Here is a 23761-nt window from a genome sequence, read left to right as displayed (position 1 = left end):
TTCACTCCAGCCAAGTTCAGGCTTGCAGCACAACACTAATGAAAAACGTAACACTCAAGATGCACAACGCATGAGCGCTTCTAGGCCATAACTCTGGGAGCAAGAACATGAATTCAGAGAGAGAAAGAAACAAGAGAATAGTGAGAATGGAGTGAGAAGGCGAGAACATGAAATTGATTTTCTACATGAGTATATTGGAAGGTAGTGTTGCCTCTCCTGTTAATGCTGACAGCAAACACCTTCTGTAATAATAACCTTTGTCAGCACCACGCATTAGCCAGGGGTGACACACAAGTCTAAGGTTAGCAGCTTCAGAGCTATGCAGTCATAGACACAGAAAACAGAGACAAAAATTCAGAGTGACATGGAAGAAGTGATACAGTAAATAAATGTCACCTGTAAATAAGTATCTACTTAGTATCGAAATCTTCTGTAAGGCAGAGGTCTAAAAGATCTTACCTTTAACCAGGGGTAGAATAAAGGAGGGCCTACGTCCAGATAAGGGACCTTCTTTTAGGAAACTCGCTGGATGTACAATGAGGTTAACTTAAGAACCCCTTTCACCATCAGCTTCACAGTAAATAACCCTTGAAGGAGCTTTTTTGCTGTGAAAATGGCCTCTACATTGCACCTTAAAAAGGTTCATGAAATGGAAAATAGTGAAAAGAGGAAATGCATGTCTGCTTTGCCCTCTAGACGCCCCTACTGACCTTCTGTTTGACTCCAAGAGCAGGCCTACCTTACAGCACATCTTAACACCATCTATCAGAATCTTTCAAAACTCAGCCGCCATTAATGTGGATTCCTCCTATTCACTTGACCAGTCAAAGAGCCTGGACCTGTTTAGTTCTGTGGTCACATGTCGTGTTCCATCGATTCATTGTTTGATTTCAGTGATTTTAGGCCGATGCGAATAAAAGGCTCTTTAACTGGATGGCCCTTTAACCTGTGATCAGTGATCTATGCTGCTGATGCACTCCACCACTGGACGGCCCTCTTAAGTGACCTATTGGTCAGAGGTTGCCTCCTCTTCCTCACTCCCCCCAACACACATACCCCCTGATTCTCTCTCTCGCTCTTTCACCCACACACACACACACACACACACACACACACACACACACACACACCCACACACCCACACACACAGAGGCAGGAGAAGCATCTGGATGTTACATACAGTTTATGGATTTTTTATTTTTTAAGTTAATTCAGAAAACTCATCTGTTACATAAAGAAAAACAAAAACACAGAGTGTACTTGTGCCATCATCTACTCAAGTCAGATTTCATATGCTAAAGAAGAGTGTATCCACACACACAAAACTGCAGACGCACACTCTTAAAAGTCTCCCAACTTCCAAGTCTTCTTCTTCTGTCTGTCTGTCTGTCTTTCAGTCTGTCCAGAAGGAGGACAGCACTGTCCTGACGGTGTAGCTCCACAGCCTAAGTCCAGCCTCACAGCAACTCAGGACAGAGAAAGCACAGCAGAGGAAGAAAGACACAGATATGTACACGCACCCATGTGCACACACACCCCATTCAGAACAACACACACTCACTCTCTCTCTCTCACACACACAGCCTATTCAGAACAAAACATTCACTCTAACTCTCGCTCACACTCTCACACTTTCTCTCTCTCTCTCACACTCTCACACTTTCTCTCTCTCTCACACACACACACACACACACACACACACTCACACTCTCACTTTCTCTCTCTCTCTCCCCCTTTCACACACACACACTATTTCTCTCTCACGCTCACATACACACTCTTACACACACACTCACACACACACACACACTCTCTCTCTCTCTTTCACAAACACAGCACTGGTGAATGAGTGAGCTGGTGGCTGGCTGACCCAAAGCAACCTCTAGCCCACAGCCATGTGGCCTCAGTGGTCCAGTCTAGCTCCCAGACCACAGGGGGTCTGGTTAGATGATTGAGTGAAACCAGTTCATGATGGGATGCTTAAGGTCTGATCTAGATTGAACCGGTTCCTGGGCTAATCTGCTAAAGATCCCAGCCCAAAGCATCCGCTCCATGTGCACCTCCAGCATTTTCTCTTTCCATTTCAACTGTAAAAACAAAAGAGACCGAGTTAGTTTGACATGAAAAATGTTCAAATGTTTAAACACAAACACATCTGACAACTCCCTTAATCCAATTCTATAAGCCAGCACTCAACTGCCCCCCCAACCACACGTAACTCTCCCTCTCTCCTTTTAGTACCACTCCTCTTCCTCTCTGGTCAGCTCTCTCCTCTCATGACGCTCTCACATGCTTACACACACACCCCCACACACACACACACACAGACACACCCCCACACACAGACAGACACACACACACACAGACAGACAGACAGACACACACACACACACACACACACAGGCCTTACTAGGGCTGAACGATTTGGGAAAATAATCTATTTGCGATTTCCCCCCCAAATATTGTGATTGTGATTGTGATTGTGATTTAATATGCAATTTTTTTTTCATTTTATCCTCTTTTTTCCCAAAAAAACGTAATGAATGTTTTAAATATGACCAACACAATATTAGATACATTTAGTGTAAAATATTCTTTTCCACATTTTGCAATTCAATTGAACCGCTCATTACAGAAACAAATCGGTGGCTTTACAAGTCATTGTAAGTATAAACACAAAGCATTATGCAGTAATTGTACTTCATGGTTAGGGTAAGGATAAACAGTTTTACCTTAAATAACAGCTTTTAAAAAATTGGGGCACTACAATTACTTTTAATATGGAGAATCGCCTCCGTGCCATTGCCATACCAGGGTCCTTGGGCAAATGACTGCGTTATGTAGGTTTGCCTGAAGCCGCCCGGTTTGTACTTTCTGCCGAACTAGTAAGTAGCTTATTTGCCGTCTTGCTTTGTCTTGTGTTGCACTTGATTGATGTTTGACTGTCCTAGATGTTAGACTAACTAGTTTGTCATAGTGTCAAAGTAATCAAATATTCGCTAGTTTGAGCCACTAGCACCTCGTTAGGGATTAGCAATTGATCCATTATGCTGCTTTAAACACTATGTGCAAAATGTAACATCTTAAAACAATGCGGTTAGAAAATCGCGTTTTACCATATTGCGATTTAATCGCAAATGCAATTAACCGTACAGCCCTACACCTTACTCACCACTGTCCCTTAGGGACGGTGCTCCTCCTCTGCTGTGACAGGCTGTAGATCTCCTGCAGCTGCTTCTTCTGGTCATCGCTGAGTGGAGCCGTCAGACTCTGGTACCAGCTCGCATCTGAGCTCTGGACCCCTGCAGGACCAGCACAACACTGTGAGTAGAGATGTGTGTGTGTGTGTGTGCGCACACGTGTATGTGTGTGTATGTGTGTGTGTGTGTGTGTGTGTGTGTCTATGACGTGTATGAAAGAGAAACTCTGTCCCTGCAGATTCGATTTTCAGCCAAATGTATGTGCTGGTGTGGTGTGTGTATACACATACTGTATATAACAAGGCTATGATGTATGGGGTGATGTCCGAGCTCAGCACTGTTACAGCTTGAAGAAGTGTCAAGTCAGCTCACACACACACACACACACACACACACACACACACACACACACACACACACACACACACACACACACACACACACACACACATGCACACTGTGAAACAGGCAGTACAATTCAAGTGTGTGGGGTCAGGGCAGCAGGTGCACTTCCATGACAAAAGAGAAATGACCTGAAGGTCCTTGGCAAGGTACCACACTAATATTTGGTTTTAATAGTGACTGTGTGGCAACTTCTGGGACTTTGAATGTAGTGTGCCCTTGCAATTTAGGGATTTCCAACTTTTTCCCTATCATATGTCCCTATTATACAAATATGAAATCGTAAGAGGCAGGAGGAGCGATCTGATAACAAAATTGAATCTAGACTTAATTCTAATCTCATCTAATCTAATCTCATCTACTTTAAAGAAAGACCCATAACCTGATAAAACTTTCATCTCTATCCTGGTTCCCTTACATTTTGTAGAGTGAGAGATAGTTTGTGTGAATCTCTAGGTGTGTGTGTCACATGTGTGTGTGTGTGTGTGTGTGTAAGTGTGTTACATACGCAACAGGGATGCTGAGAAGAACTGGTACTCGTCCTCTCCGTTGTCATAGTCCAGGGGCGTACTGTACTCTTCCAGCGGTGTGCCCTCCAGCCCTTCTTCATCCCAGTAGTCATCCTCGTCATCGTCATCCTCGTCTTCGTCCCCCTGGCTGGCCGGAGCGCTGCAGGACTGCTGCATGGAGCTCCGGGTCTCGCTCACCTCATCCTCATCGCTCGGAATCTCTTCTGGAATTTGGGACATGACACATCAGTACCTCCACCACCTAGATCTCACGCAGAGATATATTAAGAGCTAACAATAGGGAAATGGGAGGCAGCTTTCCAACCCAAATCACAAAATGAAATAATGTATTACAACTGTTTAAAATGTATGTGAAAGGGGATTAACGTGTGGGAGTTGTTTTGGGTTACTGCTGAAATGCCTGACTAGTCCACATTAAAAGCTATATAAATGGAATAAATGGTTGATTTCACACTTGACATTCTTTCTGTCACCCATTAGAGGCAGCTCCCTCCTTCTACTTGGAATCCAGTCTGTGTCATCCGACAGACATAAAGATGAGGATTCCAGCAGTACCACAGGGGGCTGATGGGTTATGTAGTGTAATTAATTGGTACATTAAGCTTGACTGGCTTCTGCCTCAGGTTACCGGGTGTTTTTATAATCTGTGTCGAAGAGCTTTGGGAGCTCCAAGATTCAATCATTTAGACAGGAAGGGGGAAAAAAATCTAATAAAAATATAATACACCCCACTGTGCTTTGGTCTTCACTGCTTATATCTCGATTCTGTTTCAAAACTTTCCCTCACAAGAGTGAACTGCCAAGTCACATCAAATAAACTGATCTGAAAAAGATATTATAATACCCACACACTGGAGACTTCTCCTAAATTGGAGGAATTTTTTGAGAGGCTGAAAGCTACTAATACAAATTGAGTGATACACATTGAATCTATTCATTCTGCGCAAGCACACCATTTTGTTTCACAGCAAGCCCCAGAGCACGGCTGCTACACATGATTACAGTGTCACCTGATGAAACTGAGGTTAGAGGGGGACCTCCCTACACTGAGGGGAAAAATGATGCTTCTGCCTCTGCAAGCTACAGGTCATTAGGTGCTCTATAATACAAAAACATTAAAAAAATAGTTATCCAAAATAGTCTGTTCATTTCACAAACGTTCATTCCACAGACGGCCCATTCTGAGTAATAGCCTCCTGGAGCCAGGCTTTCAGAGGATGCAGTTGGAGAGAATGGAGCGCATTCTGCTTAGAAGTGGGTGGGGACCATTAAACAGAACCAGAAAGAACATTTCTCTACCAATGCAGCATCTTGTGAAGGCTGATCTGAAGTGGAGCACTTCAAAGGCTGTTTTTTTGGGGGGGATACTGGGGGTGGACTTGAGTAGAAGATGGTCATGGGAGTAGCCTTTTCAATAGCCTATTTTCACAGTGATCCAAACTTTAAACGGATTGGACCCCCCCCCCCCCCCCACACACACACACACACTCACACAGAGAACCACATCTGGCTCTGTGAAGCTGTGTGAGAGTGCTGCTGTTGCCTGGCTGCTAGTCTCTTCTCCTACCGTTCTCATCCTCCTCGGTGCCTTGGCCCCTGGCCAGGGCCTCTTGTTTGTGGAGCATGCGGGAGGCGTAGATGTGCTTGAGGCCCAGGAAGAGCAGCAGGACGGAGGGGATGATCTGGACGGCCACCGTATCCACCGCCGCCGGCCGGCTGGGCAGCTCCATCAGCATGCTCAGGCCGATGATGCACATCTTACGGTCGTGGAGACTAACGCACGAGGAGAAATCAGTGGAGTTCTATAGTTCATCTAAAACCAGCAGCAACTCTTAAACCAGGAGCAAATATATGTCTCCCTCTAGTGGTAGCTGCAGGAATGTGAATACAACAGGCCCAGTACACTGGCAAAACACTGCTATGCTCTTGGTGCAGTGGTATGAATGGTAATTGACTGAAATGCATGATGCATATCTCCTGATGCTCAAACAACATTGATGTAAACATGGATATCTTACCCCAAGAAGAACTCTGTGTCATTCATCCACTGGTTGATGAACTGTGCTGTGATTGGCTCTGGGCTGTGAGGGAAGCGGATGTTGTCCAGTGTGTGGAGCAGGAGGGCGGGACTGTAGTAGAGAGCAGCGATGGCCACCTGCAGACACATGGTCCTCAACTCACTGGACTTCACTCCTCGCGTCAGGCGCTCCAGAACGGCCTCCACAAACAGGGGGATGCACTGGGAGATGGAACACACAGGCATCCACACAAACAAACACACATACACACACCAACACAATTAAGAAAGAGACAGAGTTGTTTGAGTGATACATTTTCTTAATGACACCACCAACACAAACAGACACACACACACACACACACACACAGCTGTGTTTACCTGATCGATGCCCCTGCCACGGCACTGCAGGATGATGACCTCCAGGAGTTTGGCAGCGTGGCACTCAGCATCCTCCCCGGCGTCACTGGTTAACACCTGCAATGGAGTAGTGGGAATCAGTGGGAATCAGACAAAATCTCCGTGGAGACAGTCATCAAGGCATTATTTTCCCTCAAAAGGAGGCAAGAGAGGTCATAGTGTTTTTAAGTTTTGTGAAACACAACTTAATACTCATGGCCATACCCTCCGAGATAAACAAGACCACTAATTATTTTACATTTCTGTGGAACTTTTAATTATTCCTCATTCATTAAAATCCAGAGGACTTAAATTGAAGGCTTTTCCCAAACATGTTGAGCCGTTAGAAAAGCTGTAAATCTTTGTTAATTAGTAATACCAAGGCCATGTCCTGAGGGAGACTGACCTACACACCATGCAGCTAAAACCACAGTTCAGATTAGCTAGCTCAGAATTCAACGTTTCTCTGCATAATAAGACAAATACAACAGGCAACATTGGAGGGCCACTTACTTTCTTACACATGGTGTAGATAATCTCCAGGTGTTTGGGATTGGACAGAAGTGTATCCGTATCCACGGTCACATAATTATGCAACAGGGGCATCATATCTGTGTGAAAAAAAGCCATTCTTCATATGAATCTAATCTCAGCTGTCATACATCACACCACAAGTCCTACTTGGACCGTATATAAACAGGACCGTGTATAAACAGGACTGTATATGAACAGGACCGTATATAAACAGGACCGTATATAAACAGGACTGTATATGAACAGGACCGTATATAAACAGGACCGTATATAAACAGGACTGTATATGAACAGGACCGTATATAAACAGGACTGTATATGAACAGGACCGTATATAAACAGGACCGTATATAAACAGGACTGTATATGAACAGGGCCGTATATAAACAGGACCGTATATAAACAGGACCGTGTATAAACAGGACTGTATATGAACAGGACCGTATATAAACAGGACCGTAAATGACAACAAGCGGTCCCACACCATAAAATGAAAAAAATGAACCCTGATCTGAAGGAATGAGTGTCACTTTAGTTTGACTGACTAACTGACTCAGAGCTTTGTGATGTGGTTCCAAGTCTCTCACAGCTGTTGTGGTCCTGCTTTGATGCAGATTTGACTCTCAGATCTCTGATGCATGACGGGTTCTCTTAACCCCAGTCTGGCTTTGTGACCTGTGCCTGTACTGTATGGTGCGAGGGGGGGGGCGCGGTGGAGTTGGCTGTGGTGGATTCAGACTGGCGGTTACCTGTGAAGTAATCAAAGCAGTCGTGCTGGAAGACGTTGAAGAGCACCCCCAGCAGCTGCCACATCTGTGGGGAGATGGTCTGACAGGTCAGGCCGAACGCCAGCGACAGAATCTCCTCATAGAACTCTACAGAGGGGAGAGGAGAGAGAACGTGTACGTGAGTGAGCGTGTGGTTTGTGAAAACGAGAAGGAGACACAACAAGAAAGACAAGAAAAAGAAGGAAAGAACAAAAGCTTGATCAACATCAGAGTGAAAAGAAAAGTGACAAGTCCTCCGAACAAACACACAGAGCTTCAATCAAACGAATCATCCCTCCTAAATCCCCACACAGCCTCCGTCAAAAACAGCCACTGTCAAACTTATCAGACAGGAGGCCTAACCCCAACCCATCAAATCCCCTCAATCAGAGCCTCCATCCTCCGTGATCACAGCCGCTACCCACACACACACACACACACGCACTCCCTACGGGGGAGAAGCGGCTCCACTGGGCCGCCCTCCCCGTACACACCCACGCCTCTCAAAAGAGCCCTTTGTAACAGCACCCAGCCATTTTATCATGCTAATACTTTCATTAACGCTCTTCCTCATCCATTCTGTCCACACAAAGCCCCGCACGGCTACGACAAGGAATTAAACACAAAGGTGACAATTAAAGCATGATTGAGTAAAGCCACCACGCCGCAGTATGGGCCGCGCTAAGATTAATTAACTTTCATAATTAAATGTCATAATCATTCATTGTGGGATTAAGGTGCTCCATTTGTATTCTGTGCAGAGGGAGATCCTAAGGTATGAGGGCTTAAGAGCTGTGCTTGATGAATATTCATTCTTGAGCCGTTAATAGTCTTACATTATGCACCACAAAGGAAAGGATCTTAAGCGCATGTGGTCTCCCTGAAGGTCAACAGAAGAACTGTGTTTTTGTCAGCGCATTGCTTATGTTATTAGCGTAAACTGGGCATGAATAGGAAATGCTAACTACCATATGAGTGCAGTTATTGAGAGCACAGGGTTAAGGGTAATCACATTCTGCTGGAGAAAGTAAAACAACAAAATGCAGAAATGAGGGGGAAAAAACATCTGAAGAATAGAGTCAGATAATAACATAACTGCACAGAACAATCCATATATTATATTCATCTGTAGGCGTACACACACACACACACACACACACACACACACACACACACACACACAGTACCCTACCTATGATAGGTTTCTGCAGAACCAAGCCGATCACCTGTAAGCAGATGCCTTCCAACTGTTGGGTAATCTGAAAAAAGAAATGTGAGTTTGAGAGAGAGGTGTGTGTGATGTGTTTTTTTATGTGCGAGTGTGTGAGTGAGAGAGGTGTGTGTATGGTGCGTCTGTGCGCTTGAGTGTGTGTGTGTGTGTGTGTGTGTGTGTGTATGTAAGGCAGTACCTCTTTGTGGTCCTCCATGACTGTGAGGATGGTGTCGATGGTGCTTAGAATCCCCAGAGCCATGACGGTCTTATCTTCACACTCCTCATACTCTTCACTCTCCAGCACCTTACGGAAGATCTCAGCCTGCACAACACACACACACACACACACACACACACACACGTGCTCATAAATAAACACACACACAATCACAAGACTACCTTTTTACACCTTGACAACAGTTTAGAATGCAAAATGAAAGATCAGAGAGAAGCTTTTCCTATTCTTACTCTATGCCAACTATCTACTGCCTGTTTCCATCAAGAGATTGAAATGTACTATGGTTATAGATTACAGACCTTACTTAACAGATAATAGATACTGACAACTTCCAATTCCACAGTGCATTGTTGTGACTGCTATCAGACCAGCCAGGATGATTTTTGAGTATGAGTGCATTGTTTACTTTTTCTAGTTAACGATTCCCTTTGAAGATGCGATTGCGGAGGCCTTTGAAAGGAAGAAGCTAAATGTATGCAGAACTGGTAGCGGACGCGAGGGAATGAGTTTGGCAAGCACACCCAAGACCAGTAGAGATGGACAACAATTCTGATGGATTTTGGTTTGAGGACGGTCCTTCAAAGGAGCTTTAAAGGAGTTGTCTGAGGCTGCTGAAAAAGCAAGCCAGCAGTTGTGGCTGAGGCGCTCGCAGATTACTCATTTGTGAATTAACCTAAAATATCACTGAGAAATCTTGCTGAGGTGTATCTTTAGGTATATGTGTTGTTGTTTTTGGTAGTAGCAGGTGTCTGAATCCATCATGAGTATGGAGAACGGGTGGGTCTGGGACGCCAGACACCACCATTGAGCCTTCTGGATGTGTTGTGGGCTTAATTCACCCAAACACTGATGAACGAAGGTGCCTGCCTGAAATGCTCACAAAGTTTGTTATTGTTATTGTTGTATCCTTTTGCTCAGGTTCAGTGTTTGGGCAGTCAGGTTGTGGTGTTTAACAGTGCATGACAGCACATGTTGTACTGTCAAGGAGGGCCTTTATGGATCCAGGGTACAACAGGCAGCGCATGTAGCGTCTGTTACCAGGCAGTAGTGCGTTGTGGTATCCTCAGGATCTATGGCTTGGCATTTGGCATGTTGGTTATGTTAGGTTCGGTTGTTGGATTTGAGTACTTGCACGTCACAGTGAGATAATTGGCCACTATGGGAAGTCCCCAACCAATAACACAAGGAATTAAAAATGTCTCATCCTGTGTATAACTAAACAAACTGTACCGCTGTACTTTACCGCTTTTAGTAACAATAGTAGTGCTAATAGACACCTTAATGCTGCCCTGACTGTAGATAAAAAAGAACATAACAGGAACAGATCCACAGCTTTGACAGACGGAGGAGAGTGAGCTTGCAGTAGAGAAGGAGAAACACACATCCTGTTACAGGATCTTAGTCCCTCGGAGATGAGAGAGAAACACACATCCTGTTACAGGATCTTAGTCCCTCGGAGATGAGAGAGAAACACACATCCTGTTACAGGATCTTAGTCCCTCGGAGATGAGAGAGAGAGGAACACACATCCTGTTACAGGATCTTAGTCCCTCGGAGATGAGAGAGAGAGGAACACACATCCTGTTACAGGATCTTAGTCCCTCAGAGATGAGAGAGAAACACACATCCTGTTACAGGATCTTAGTCCCTCGGAGATGAGAGAGAAACACACATCCTGTTACAGGATCTTAGTCCCTCAGAGATGAGAGAGAAACACACATCCTGTTACAGGATCTTAGTCCCTCAGAGATGAGAGAGAAACACACATCCTGTTACAGGATCTTAGTCCCTCGGAGATGAGAGAGAGAGAAACACACATCCTGTTACAGGATCTTAGTCCCTCGGAGATGAGAGAGAAACACACATCCTGTTACAGGATCTTAGTCCCTCGGAGATGAGAGAGAAACACACATCCTGTTACAGGATCTTAGTCCCTCGGAGATGAGAGAGAAACACACATCCTGTTACAGGATCTTAGTCCCTCGGAGATGAGAGCTGTGTTTGGGATAATCAAGAGCTCGCCTGCCAAGAGAGCAATTTAATCCAATGACCTCATTAACTCTGACACATAATGAGGGAGAGACAAGCTGATGCCAGCCTGCCTGCACGTGTGTGCGTGTGTGTGTGTGTACATCATTCTAATATTACATTACAGTCATTATGGCAGTATTAAATTAGTGTTAATTTGAGTGTGATGCATTTCCCCTCTGTTCCCTCTACACACATCCTGTTACAGGATCTTAGTCCCTCAGAGATGAGAGAGAAACACACATCCTGTTACAGGATCTTAGTCCCTCAGAGATGAGAGAGAAACACACATCCTGTTACAGGATCTTAGTCCCTCGGAGATGAGAGAGAGAGAAACACACATCCTGTTACAGGATCTTAGTCCCTCGGAGATGAGAGAGAAACACACATCCTGTTACAGGATCTTAGTCCCTCGGAGATGAGAGAGAAACACACATCCTGTTACAGGATCTTAGTCCCTCGGAGATGAGAGAGAAACACACATCCTGTTACAGGATCTTAGTCCCTCAGAGATGAGAGAGAAACACACATCCTGTTACAGGATCTTAGTCCCTCGGAGATGAGAGAGAGAGAAACACACATCCTGTTACAGGATCTTAGTCCCTCGGAGATGAGAGAGAAACACACATCCTGTTACAGGATCTTAGTCCCTCAGAGATGAGAGAGAAACACACATCCTGTTACAGGATCTTAGTCCCTCAGAGATGAGAGAGAAACACACATCCTGTTACAGGATCTTAGTCCCTCAGAGATGAGAGAGAAACACACATCCTGTTACAGGATCTTAGTCCCTCAGAGATGAGAGAGAAACACACATCCTGTTACAGGATCTTAGTCCCTCGGAGATGAGAGAGAGAGAAACACACATCCTGTTACAGGATCTTAGTCCCTCGGAGATGAGAGAGAAACACACATCCTGTTACAGGATCTTAGTCCCTCGGAGATGAGAGAGAGAGAAACACACATCCTGTTACAGGATCTTAGTCCCTCGGAGATGAGAGAGAAACACACATCCTGTTACAGGATCTTAGTCCCTCGGAGATGAGAGAGAAACACACATCCTGTTACAGGATCTTAGTCCCTCGGAGATGAGAGAGAGAGGAACACACATCCTGTTACAGGATCTTAGTCCCTCGGAGATGAGAGAGAGAGGAACACACATCCTGTTACAGGATCTTAGTCCCTCAGAGATGAGAGAGAAACACACATCCTGTTACAGGATCTTAGTCCCTCGGAGATGAGAGAGAAACACACATCCTGTTACAGGATCTTAGTCCCTCAGAGATGAGAGAGAAACACACATCCTGTTACAGGATCTTAGTCCCTCAGAGATGAGAGAGAAACACACATCCTGTTACAGGATCTTAGTCCCTCGGAGATGAGAGAGAGAGAAACACACATCCTGTTACAGGATCTTAGTCCCTCGGAGATGAGAGAGAAACACACATCCTGTTACAGGATCTTAGTCCCTCGGAGATGAGAGAGAAACACACATCCTGTTACAGGATCTTAGTCCCTCGGAGATGAGAGAGAAACACACATCCTGTTACAGGATCTTAGTCCCTCGGAGATGAGAGCTGTGTTTGGGATAATCAAGAGCTCGCCTGCCAAGAGAGCAATTTAATCCAATGACCTCATTAACTCTGACACATAATGAGGGAGAGACAAGCTGATGCCAGCCTGCCTGCACGTGTGTGCGTGTGTGTGTGTGTACATCATTCTAATATTACATTACAGTCATTATGGCAGTATTAAATTAGTGTTAATTTGAGTGTGATGCATTTCCCCTCTGTTCCCTCTACACACATCCTGTTACAGGATCTTAGTCCCTCAGAGATGAGAGAGAAACACACATCCTGTTACAGGATCTTAGTCCCTCAGAGATGAGAGAGAAACACACATCCTGTTACAGGATCTTAGTCCCTCGGAGATGAGAGAGAGAGAAACACACATCCTGTTACAGGATCTTAGTCCCTCGGAGATGAGAGAGAAACACACATCCTGTTACAGGATCTTAGTCCCTCGGAGATGAGAGAGAAACACACATCCTGTTACAGGATCTTAGTCCCTCAGAGATGAGAGAGAAACACACATCCTGTTACAGGATCTTAGTCCCTCGGAGATGAGAGAGAGAGAAACACACATCCTGTTACAGGATCTTAGTCCCTCGGAGATGAGAGAGAAACACACATCCTGTTACAGGATCTTAGTCCCTCAGAGATGAGAGAGAAACACACATCCTGTTACAGGATCTTAGTCCCTCAGAGATGAGAGAGAAACACACATCCTGTTACAGGATCTTAGTCCCTCAGAGATGAGAGAGAAACACACATCCTGTTACAGGATCTTAGTCCCTCGGAGATGAGAGAGAGAGAAACACACATCCTGTTACAGGATCTTAGTCCCTCGGAGATGAGAGAGAAACACACATCCTGTTACAGGATCTTAGTCCCTCGGAGATGAGAGCTGTGTTTGGGATAATCAAGAGCTCGCCTGCCAAGAGAGCAATTTAATCCAATGACCTCATTAACTCTGACACATAATGAGGGAGAGACAAGCTGATGCCAGCCTGCCTGCACGTGTGTGCGTGTGTGTGTGTGTACATCATTCTAATATTACATTACAGTCATTATGGCAGTATTAAATTAGTGTTAATTTGAGTGTGATGCATTTCCCCTCTGTTCCCTCTACGTTCCTGAAACAGAGCTCAAAAACCACATTCCCCATCAGGATGACACATGCCACCTGCCATAAGGTATTGTAGTGTGCCTGGCTCTCATGCTTCCTGTTATCATGTTTACAAAACAATAAAGAGCACATAGGCATAGAGACCAACACACATTGTGAACCGGCTAAAAAAATACATACAACTGACTGACAGACAGATAAACTGACAGACAGACAGACAGATGAACTGACAGACAGACAGATAAACTGACAGACAGACAAATAAACTGACAGATGACCGTACCAGGTTCTGTGTCATGTCCACAGCAATGACGGACACTTCCTCGTTATACTCGCAGATCATCTTCTGGATGACGTTGGTGAGGTCATCATTCTCAGTCTCCTTGATGACGTGGAGCAGCTCCTGCATCACTGGCCGGATGTAAGGCCGGATGTAGACCTTAGCTAGAGGGAGAAGGACAACATGCTGGGATACATCCAACAAATATACATTTCTAATCAAAGAATTTTAATATGAATGTGTCATTATAAATAATCACTTCAAAATGATCAGTATTGTGAATGTTGGGTGAGACGTTGTATTTTTTTTTTTTTAAATACGCTTTTAGTTCAGCAAAAGATAACATTTGGTGAGAAAAATGTCTATTGTGACTATGTCTAGTCCTCCTATAGATGACCAAGTGTGAAATAAAAATAGAAAGACAACAATGTCAACATCTCCACTCAGGATGAGAAAGGTGTGAATGCTTTGTTCATTTAAGGGACTCATATATGTTATTAACCTTCTAGTGTGATCTTGAATCATTATATAATTTAAAGCCTTTTTAAAACGCAGCAGTTAGGAGTTTGGGTCGAAAAACTTCCACTTCGAACACCAACAACAGCACAACTGGCACTGAGGTGGTCCGGTCCGGACAAACAATTATACAGTATAGTGCACAGCCAAGGCAACATGTGTGTTAATCTGTCCTTCACGTGATGCCAGACTCCATGAAAATTAGTTTGAAGATGACACCAGTACTACGTTAGTTGCTTACAAAAACATGCTTGAAAAAGTGGCAAACACATGAGAGGAGCTTTCACAGAGGAATGGACAGCATATGCACCGGACACAACAAAGGAGATGTGAACTCTTGCTGACCTTGCTCTTGGTTGCTGACAAGGGTCTGTAGGGCGATGGCCGCCTCCACCTTGACCGGCATCTCTTTGTCGGCGATCAGGTCTTGCTTGACCAGCTCCACTGCGTTCCTCAGGACCAGTTCATCATGGAACTTCAGTGGGCTGAACGAGTGCAGGACCCAGCAGGACTGAGGAGAGACCCGGACCAGACACATCATGACAAACCTTTCTACTGGTAGAAAACTCCAACAACCAATGATGGAAAAAAGTATTTAACAATCCACACAGGATTACAGGGCTGAAAAATAATGTCTACAATATGAGAAAAAGAAAAGTACGCCAATGCACCAGTACCCAGGAACACTTGTGAAACACTCTGTGAAATACTTTGAATGTTGCACCCTCTAGTGGCCAGAAGTGAAATAAGGATATAGGAGGAGGAATGGCAGAATACAGCTGTGAACTCACATTTAGTGAACGTAGAGCCCAACAGGACTGTGGGCCAAGAAATGAGCTGGGGTCAATAGAAATAAAAACTTCCAAACAGAAATGGTGCGCTCTCTCGCTCCTTCTCTCACACACACACACACACATACACACACACACACAGACACACACACACACACATCAATACTTTTTACTCACCCTAGCTCGCAAATAGCCAAGGTTTGAGTTTAGCAGTGGAAACACGTAGTTCTGTAACATGAGTTCCATTTGATCCCTGTACAATCTTTTCTATGTGTGGAAGAGAGAGAAAGAAGGACAGAGTTAACATCTGAATAGATATGCTTTACCATCTCAGCACATAAAAGTCTGATGTTGCACTACTTTCTGTGTTCATTTACCTTCAGCAGGAGCTCAGCCAGGGAGCCGATGACGTGCAGTGCACCATCCTTCCTGCGGGGGTCAGCACCGGGGTCCATCAGGATCTGGTGGCAGAACTCCATCATCTGAGGAAGAACCTAGGAGGACCCAAAAACCGCCATGTTGGCATAATTTGGACTGGGAGATGGAAACAGGTCCTGTTTCAGAATAAAATGTATCAATACTTATTCTACATATCAAATGATGTTCCACTCTAAATGATCTGGGCTACGTGACCATGAAGCTCATAGTGATACTGACTATAAAGCCTTGACTGAGTCACAGTGTTTATAAATATAGTAAGTATAGGCACTCACTTCCTTTCGTTTTCTGGCTGCTTTGCACAGCAGACTTTGAGCAGCCGTTGCAGGGAAAACATGGTCGTCGTATAAATCTGAGAAAACATACAGTAAAGTTTCAAAATAATTTGTATAATTTATAATAAATAAGAATGGAATACCGTACCCATATAAGGGAATTTGCCACAGTAAACTAGATGAGGTCCGACTACATTAAGGAATGTGCTGGGAGACTAGAGTCAGACAGGAGAACTCACTGAATTTCATGCGGATATACTCATAAGGGTCCTCTTGCCACAGCTTCTCATCTTCATCCTTGTAGCACATCAGTGGAAAGATCACGTCCTGGTTTATCGCCTGTGAGGACAGAAAAAGCACATAGGAAAAAATAACCGCTGCAAATTTGCATAAAATAAAAGTAAATAGGGCAGAAAGAGAAAGCTTCTGTAAGCTTGATTCAACACGTCATTAAACACATACAGCCAGTCCCCAGACAGGTTTAGGCATCTCACGCTATTACAGGTTTTCTCGATTGATTACACTCAAAAACTGGAACTTCTAACACAATGACAGCAAACTGTAACGCATGTGCCAACTCCCTAAACCAATTATGCTAAACCATAAGCACAATTATCTGCTTTAGACACAGATCTCAATTGTTAACCACACTTTCTTTAAAACACTAAACACCGTCCTGTCTACTTTGCACACTTCATCAAAGCCAAAACCTCCTTGTTTTCAGACTGAACACACTGCTATTCAAATGGCAAAACTTCCATTTCCACAGCTGTTGTGCAATTTTAAATCAAAGCTTTAGCAATATGATGGCCAGAGGTTAACTCCTGGTTTGGAGAACAATTAATGGCAACATTGAAGTGAGAGGTGATCAGAAAGGCAGAGGAGTGAGAGTAAGAGGAGGAGGAGGAGGAAGAGGATAAAGAGAAAGAGCAAGAAGGAGAGCCATTATCTCAGATGATATTCAGGCCACTGTGGACAATCATGGTTTGACCGTGCAGGAGGCTGGCCAGAGGGTTCAACCAAACATAAGCCGCTTCTCAGTTGCATCCATTCTCCGGACATTCAGAAGAGGGAATAGATAAGAAACACTACTATGACAGGAAAACACTAGTTTGAATGCCTTATCAGGAGCAAAGTATTCTTGTAGAGTATTTTTCATTGTACTGTATTTGCAGAGATGGGCAGTATTTCAATTACTTGTATTTGCTTTAATTAACTTTTGAGTATTTTGTCATTTGTATTTGATAGGGCCGATAAAAAATCGAATGTAATTTGTAACAAAATACTTTAGAGTGGAGTAATTTTGTATTTAAAATACTCAAAATACTTTCTTCAGTGTTTAGGCAGAAGGAGATTTTTTTTCTGTTGGATTCTACCACTAGACCATCTGAAAATACGCAGAATATGTGTGCTGGGGCAGGGGCGTGGTGAAGGCGGTTACTAACATGAAAAAAAGGATACGGGACTCAAATGTTTGGGAACCACTGCCTTACAACACTGACAAGGGCCCGTCATAATAGCCTGCACCTGGGCCCGTGATAACTACGTTACGCCACTGAATAGCCCAAACCTGAATGTTCTGCTATACCAAATTGAGAGAAAACTGAAAATTCAGAAAAAGTATTTCCTGTATTTTAAAAATTCAAAATACATGTATTGTATTTTGTTACGTTTTCTGGCAACAGTATTCTGTATTTTATTTTGATACATTTATTTGAAGGGTATTTTGTATCAAAATACATTTTGATGTATTTTTGCCCATCTCTGTGTATTTGTGCAATTACGTAAACAAATACAAAGTGCAACCATGGATGACCAAGACATATTCCTAAACATCAATACAGTGAGCTTAGCCACAGTGGACCATGTTCTAAGGCAGAACACCTTGAGAATGAAGCAGGTGTACAGGGTGCCTTTTGTCAGAAACTCTGAAAGAGTCAAAAAATTATGCTATGACTATGCGCAAGTAAGTCAAAAACATTTCCACAACTGATTGCGTCCTATCAGCACTGCCACATTACTGTACTGTTTTGTAATCCAACCCAATGTTATTTTCAAGTGTTTCACAACACTGTGTGGGTCTATTTCTGATACAACATTGTCAATATTGTCTTGAGCTAGAACAGGATGCAGTAGTTTTTTGTCCTTTTTTATTTTACATTTTTCTTTCTTTTTTTTGTTGACTGTACTGGCCTATAACCTATTGTTTGCTCTGTGCAAATCATTTGGACATTTAGTTGTGTTTGCTGTGATGTATAGGCTTCAGCACTTTTTGAAAAAATAAAGAAATATTTTAGTTGTAACTGTATATTTGTGTGTTGTTTGATATGCGTAAAAACATTATACAGATATATATTTTACTACAGGAGTAAGCGTACAGTAACAGTGAACATGAAAAAGCATAATGCTCCTTATAAGGCCTTCAAACTGGTGTTTTCCCGTTCATAGTAGTGTTTTCCATTGAGCACATCAGTGTTCAATCAATGCTTAGAAATATCTAATCATATAATGGTCTGTGTTTGTTATTTGAAAACAAAATACCCTTTTGAGGTGACATAACATTGTTTTGAAAGGAAAGTAGCATTTTGCAGGAATAATAAAGGGTTTTGCAAATTCGTGTGAGTGGTTTTGGGATTTGTGTTTAGAGTTTTGAGAAAATGAGGCATGCTTTCAAAAAATGTGTGTAAGCAATTGAGAAAAACTGTGAACACATACACCCAGTCCACAGACAGGTTTGAACCACAGACAGGTTTGAGCATCTGACCCTAACCCTTACCCAGTCCACAGACAGGTTTGAGCATCTTACCCTAACCCTTACCCAGTCCACAGACAGGTTTGAGCATCTGACCCTAACCCTTACCCAGTCCACAGACAGGTTTGAACCACAGACAGGTTTGAGCATCTGACCCTAACCCTAACCCAGTCCACAGACAGGTTTGAACCACAGACAGGTTTGAGCATCTAACCCTAACCCTTACCCAGTCCACAGACAGGTTTGAACCACAGACAGGTTTGAGCATCTGACCCTAACCCTAACCCAGTCCACAGACAGGTTTGAGCATCTCACCTGCATGTGTGGTTTCATCTGTTTCCAGGTCAGTGAGTGCGACACGCCCTGGTTCAGGTAGTTAAGAGACTGCTGCAGCACACGGGGGGCTACATACTGCTTCTGTCTGTGCTGGTCCACAGCTTTCAGTAAAACCTTCAAACAGACATGACAAAGATGAAACAGTAGATCCCCAAAGATTCACATAGAAGCAATAACAATGTGTTTAGCGCTTACCTGCTGAATCCCCACTGCATATGTCTTTAGGAAAAAGTCTGCAAACTCAAAATACTCCTTTGTAACATTGCCTGGACTTCCATATCTGCAATCAAGATGTTAAAAATAAACTGCCATATGTATTACCATAAAGTATCAACACAAATATATGAAGCATTATCACTGCACATCTGGAGCATCACTAGTCAAAAGCCAGACCTCACCTCTCAAACAACCGTGTGATGATATGCAGCGCCCACTTCTTACATTTCCACCACACCAGTTGAGGCCGATCATCCTCATCCACCTCCAGAGTCTCCTGTCAATCAAAACAAAGAACCCAATTCCAAGGATGTTTCAAGGATTAAAGGATTTTTTCATAGCTCCACAACACCCAGCACATGTTATTTCTATATAAACAATGCAGTAATACTCTTCCCCTTACTGACAACTGCAGCATGCCTGATCAGTTGGGCTTCAGAGGGGACTAACGAGGAGAGCATGTTAATGTTAGGCTCAGTATGGGAACAGTTGCACATCCATGACCATCCTCTGTTAGGAGTACTAGACACAACTGAAGCCCCATCACTACTCCGGCACAGAGCCTGGGGATGGGACACAGCCTTACCGGGGGAACTCCACGGTCCACGACAGCTCGCAGGATCTCCATCCACTGGGTCATAACGGTGTTGTTGATCAGCTGGAGAGGCAAGGAGTACTGCAGGAACAGAATCTGTGTGAATGTGTGGCTATGATCCCTAAATCAATCTATCACGACAAAACAAACAGTGAAGTAGTCAGCAGTGAGGCAGCAAATCTCTATGGATAAGCACATGCATGTTTGTTTGAAAATAGCAACAGTACTTTCACCAACAGCAGCAGGTCCTTCTTACCCCTCTGCAACTCTCACTATCTCTATATGTCAACTCCCAATATATACTGTAACTGTCTATGTAGAGTTTGTATCTATATATTGTGTGTGATGGACACAGAGACTGACACAGACACACGCTCACCTGTATAAGTGCATGAAAGATCTTCAGGATCTGTTTCTGGATCAGTACGCAAAGACGTCACACATACTCACACATACGTGCTCACCTGTATAAGTGCATGAAAGATCTTCAGGATCTGTTTCTGGATCAGTACGGAGAAGACGGTGGCATCGGGTATCAGCTGGGACATGAGCTGCTGGAGGCGTGGCAGAAAGATCTGCATTGCTGCTATCAATGGGTCTCTCTCCTCAGCTTTCTTGAACCTGACCACAACAACAACAACAACAGCATCAGTACCACTAACAACAACAACAACAACAGCATCAGTACCACTAACATCAGCTGCCCTTGTGTACCTACAATTACTTTAGGGTGCCAGGGGTAGGTGTGCAAAATTTCCAGAACTTGTCATTGGTTAGTGGGGGTTGAAATATGACCAATGAGGACACAGGCCAATGTGGATACTCACTCATAGGTCTTGACCAGCTGGTATAGGGCCAACAAACTGCCGTACCAGCTGCCACTGTTCTGGGACTGGAGGTACATGCCGATCTTATCCACAATGGCTGTCCAGCGCCCAGGGAAATCATGCTTGATGATGGCCCGCAGACACACGGTCAGCTGAGCCCTGTCAATCAAAACATAAATACTGTCAATAACACAGAACAACTCTGGAAGGACAACTGTGAATACGAGCAGGCATGAAGAAACACAAGAACACAGATGTACAGCAGGACAACTCTGAATACGAGCAGGCATGAAGAAACACAATAACACAAATATAAAGCCATTCAGAGGGAAAAAGCACACAAAACATTTGCCAAACTGCAACATGAAACTTTTTCAAACACACAGTAAAGGTGCACACAAAAAATTCAAGTGCTGGAACAGAATGGACATGTGGAAAGGGCTGTTTGGAGAGTGTCTGTTAGATGAACTCACCGTATGGACTCAGGACACTGGATGATGGCCTCAACAACGTTATCTCTGATCTGCTGTCTGTCATTCTCATGAATGTTGAAGGGAAAGACTGCCTCCCCTGGGCCAGGCTCTCGATCTTGCCAGTACTGCCCCATCATATTCTTCAGGTAAATGGCCGCTGCACCAAGTATGGCATCAGATTAGTTAAGATGACACAGAAAACGTTCTGCCTCCATATTACATGTGATATCTTTAGTATATTGGTGTGTGTGTGTGTGTGTGTGTGTGTGTGTGTGTGTGTGTGTGTGTGTGTGTGTGTGTGTGTGTGTGTGTGTGTGTGTGTGTGTGTGTGTGTGTGTGTGTGTGTGTGTGTGTGTGTGTGTGTGTGTGTGTGTGTGCGTGTGTGTGTGTGTGTGTGTGTGTGTGTGTGTGTGTGTGTCTTACCTGCCTGCCTAACAGGGAACTCCACCTGCTCCGACACAATGATTTGGAGCAGTGTGGGGGAAAAATTGATAATCTTGAAAGACTGAAAGAAAGACATTGGACATCATTATAGGGTTATGTACATGATAATTATATCACAAGCGAACATAGCCTGCAGTGGTGTCACAAGCATTAAACTCAGTTTCTCACAACGAAGAACAAACAACACATCACCACATATCACGAAAACTTCAGAAGTGGTTCTTCACTGTGCGTTAAGTATTTTAAACTCACGTATGATTGCAACTAAATGCGTTGTGCACCATTGTCAAAGTTGTATAAATATCTTGATTCATTTGATCAAGTATTGATGTTGCTTTACTCCTTAACTTCAATTTTCGTGGCGGTGTGCGGCCGCTGACTTTGTAGGTGAATGCTGTTTCGTAGACGGAGAACGCGATGTCAAATGCAAAACAAAACTGCCTTTTGTTGGCTATAGCTACCGACGCGATATAACGTTACAAATATTTCCTGTTTTAGCATGGAGCGTTTCACCATAAGACACTACTATGGTCCTTCAATAGTGATGAGATACGCATAGAGGACGTAACTCAGCTTTAATAAGATCTCGAACTTAGGCCTGGAATTCCGAATAGAAGCATGGATGGACACCCCTCTTGTTCTTTGATTGGGTATTCAGTCTACCCTAACACAAACAACAAAGTTGTCTTAGAGTGATAGTTACCTGTTTGAGTTCATTTTCCGCCGCTATCCTAAGGTTAGGGTCTATCGTTCCCTTCAAAGCCTGTATAATCCTGTTAGGATCCATAGGGCCTGTGGTTAAACGAGAATTTCTATCCTTTCACAATTACATGCATTGGCTATTCAAGATTCGGCCAAGCGTCCTGACAGCCCTGCCCCATTTTACCGACAAGCAGCAAGCGGCGGTCGTAAACCAATGCAAATAGGAACGATTTACGGTAGGCTCTAGCCAGATTGTAGCACAAAGAAAGGCGACAAGGAAATAGATGAAACGAATTAATCTAACAAGCCAGTCAGGCGTTGTATGACTTGAAAACAACGGTTGAATCGCGTTTGATCTAATCAATTCGATGCTGATTTAATGCAGCCCGTTGAAAAAAATGTAGCCTTTCTCTCTGGGTTTTAGGTTTGAGTTTGTTCCTATTCTGTGGCAACTGTGTGTATGCTTTCAAAAACGGGAACAGTGGTTGTCAACGTCGCTTCAAAATAAAAAGGATCTCCCAAGGCTGGATAGTTGCCTCTGGTAAAATGATGCTTTGGTAAATAGGCCACATGCGGCAAATTTGCTGCATTGCATATTTAGGCCAGCTGGTTTATTGCATGTGGATCAACGGGGAGAGCAACCACACATTTGCAGATAGCCTACGTGCTTTAACTTGGGGTAAATGGACCAAAATTGCCAAACTCATTTATATGAAGTGAATGTGTGAATTCTAATGTACCACAGCCGTGCCTTACTCTTGTATTAGCAAGTAGCAACTCCTGGAAGATACGCTTTACAGGTTAAGATATTTGGAAAACGTACCCAAAAAGTGGTGTTATTGCTGGGGATTGTAATACCAAGCATTTCAGACACAGCAATATTTTATTAGGCAATTCCCTACCCCATGCAGCCGTTCACTCAGACTCCCTTGTAGATGAACTTAATGAACCAGAGCAGGCAAATGAACTGCAAGGATTTCATGATTTATTTAGGCACAGAGGCATCTTTCAACTTCAAGCATATTAGCCTTTTCCAGTGCATACCACTAACCCACACCACACCCTCCTACAACACAAGGCAACACTTTGGGTTTTCCTGT

The 23761-nt window shown here is 43.8% G+C and overlaps 1 protein-coding gene across 2 annotated transcripts; it reads right to left on the bottom strand.

Annotated features, from left to right (window-relative positions):
• Positions 1 to 1281: 1281 nt before the first annotated feature.
• Positions 1282 to 22779, bottom strand: ipo8 (importin 8). Of its 2 annotated transcripts, XM_080850822.1 has the most exons (25): positions 22663 to 22779; positions 21939 to 22020; positions 21516 to 21672; positions 21043 to 21201; positions 20680 to 20836; positions 20207 to 20296; positions 19803 to 19897; positions 19600 to 19684; positions 19384 to 19518; positions 16556 to 16655; positions 16317 to 16393; positions 15981 to 16097; positions 15781 to 15870; positions 15158 to 15323; positions 14300 to 14460; positions 9259 to 9384; positions 9042 to 9108; positions 7832 to 7957; positions 7062 to 7159; positions 6531 to 6626; positions 6151 to 6371; positions 5700 to 5905; positions 4111 to 4335; positions 3173 to 3302; positions 1282 to 2087 (listed from the first exon to the last, which is right to left on the bottom strand). In XM_080850822.1, exons 1-25 carry the CDS (start codon positions 22744 to 22746, stop codon positions 2084 to 2086), a joined length of 3054 nt encoding a protein of 1017 aa, XP_080706948.1. In that variant the 5' UTR covers positions 22747 to 22779; the 3' UTR covers positions 1282 to 2083. The 2 variants fall into 2 exon arrangements, with proteins under 2 accessions (XP_080706948.1, XP_080706947.1); XM_080850821.1 differs by having other exon boundaries at positions 9042 to 9384.
• Between the last annotated feature and the right edge of the window lie 982 nt (positions 22780 to 23761).

The sequence above is a fragment of the Sprattus sprattus genome (assembly GCF_963457725.1).
Source record: "Sprattus sprattus genome assembly, chromosome: 14".
NCBI lineage: Eukaryota > Metazoa > Chordata > Actinopteri > Clupeiformes > Clupeidae > Sprattus > Sprattus sprattus.
The sequence above is the reverse complement of the archived record's forward strand: the minus strand, read 5'-3'. Positions and strand labels throughout refer to the sequence as shown.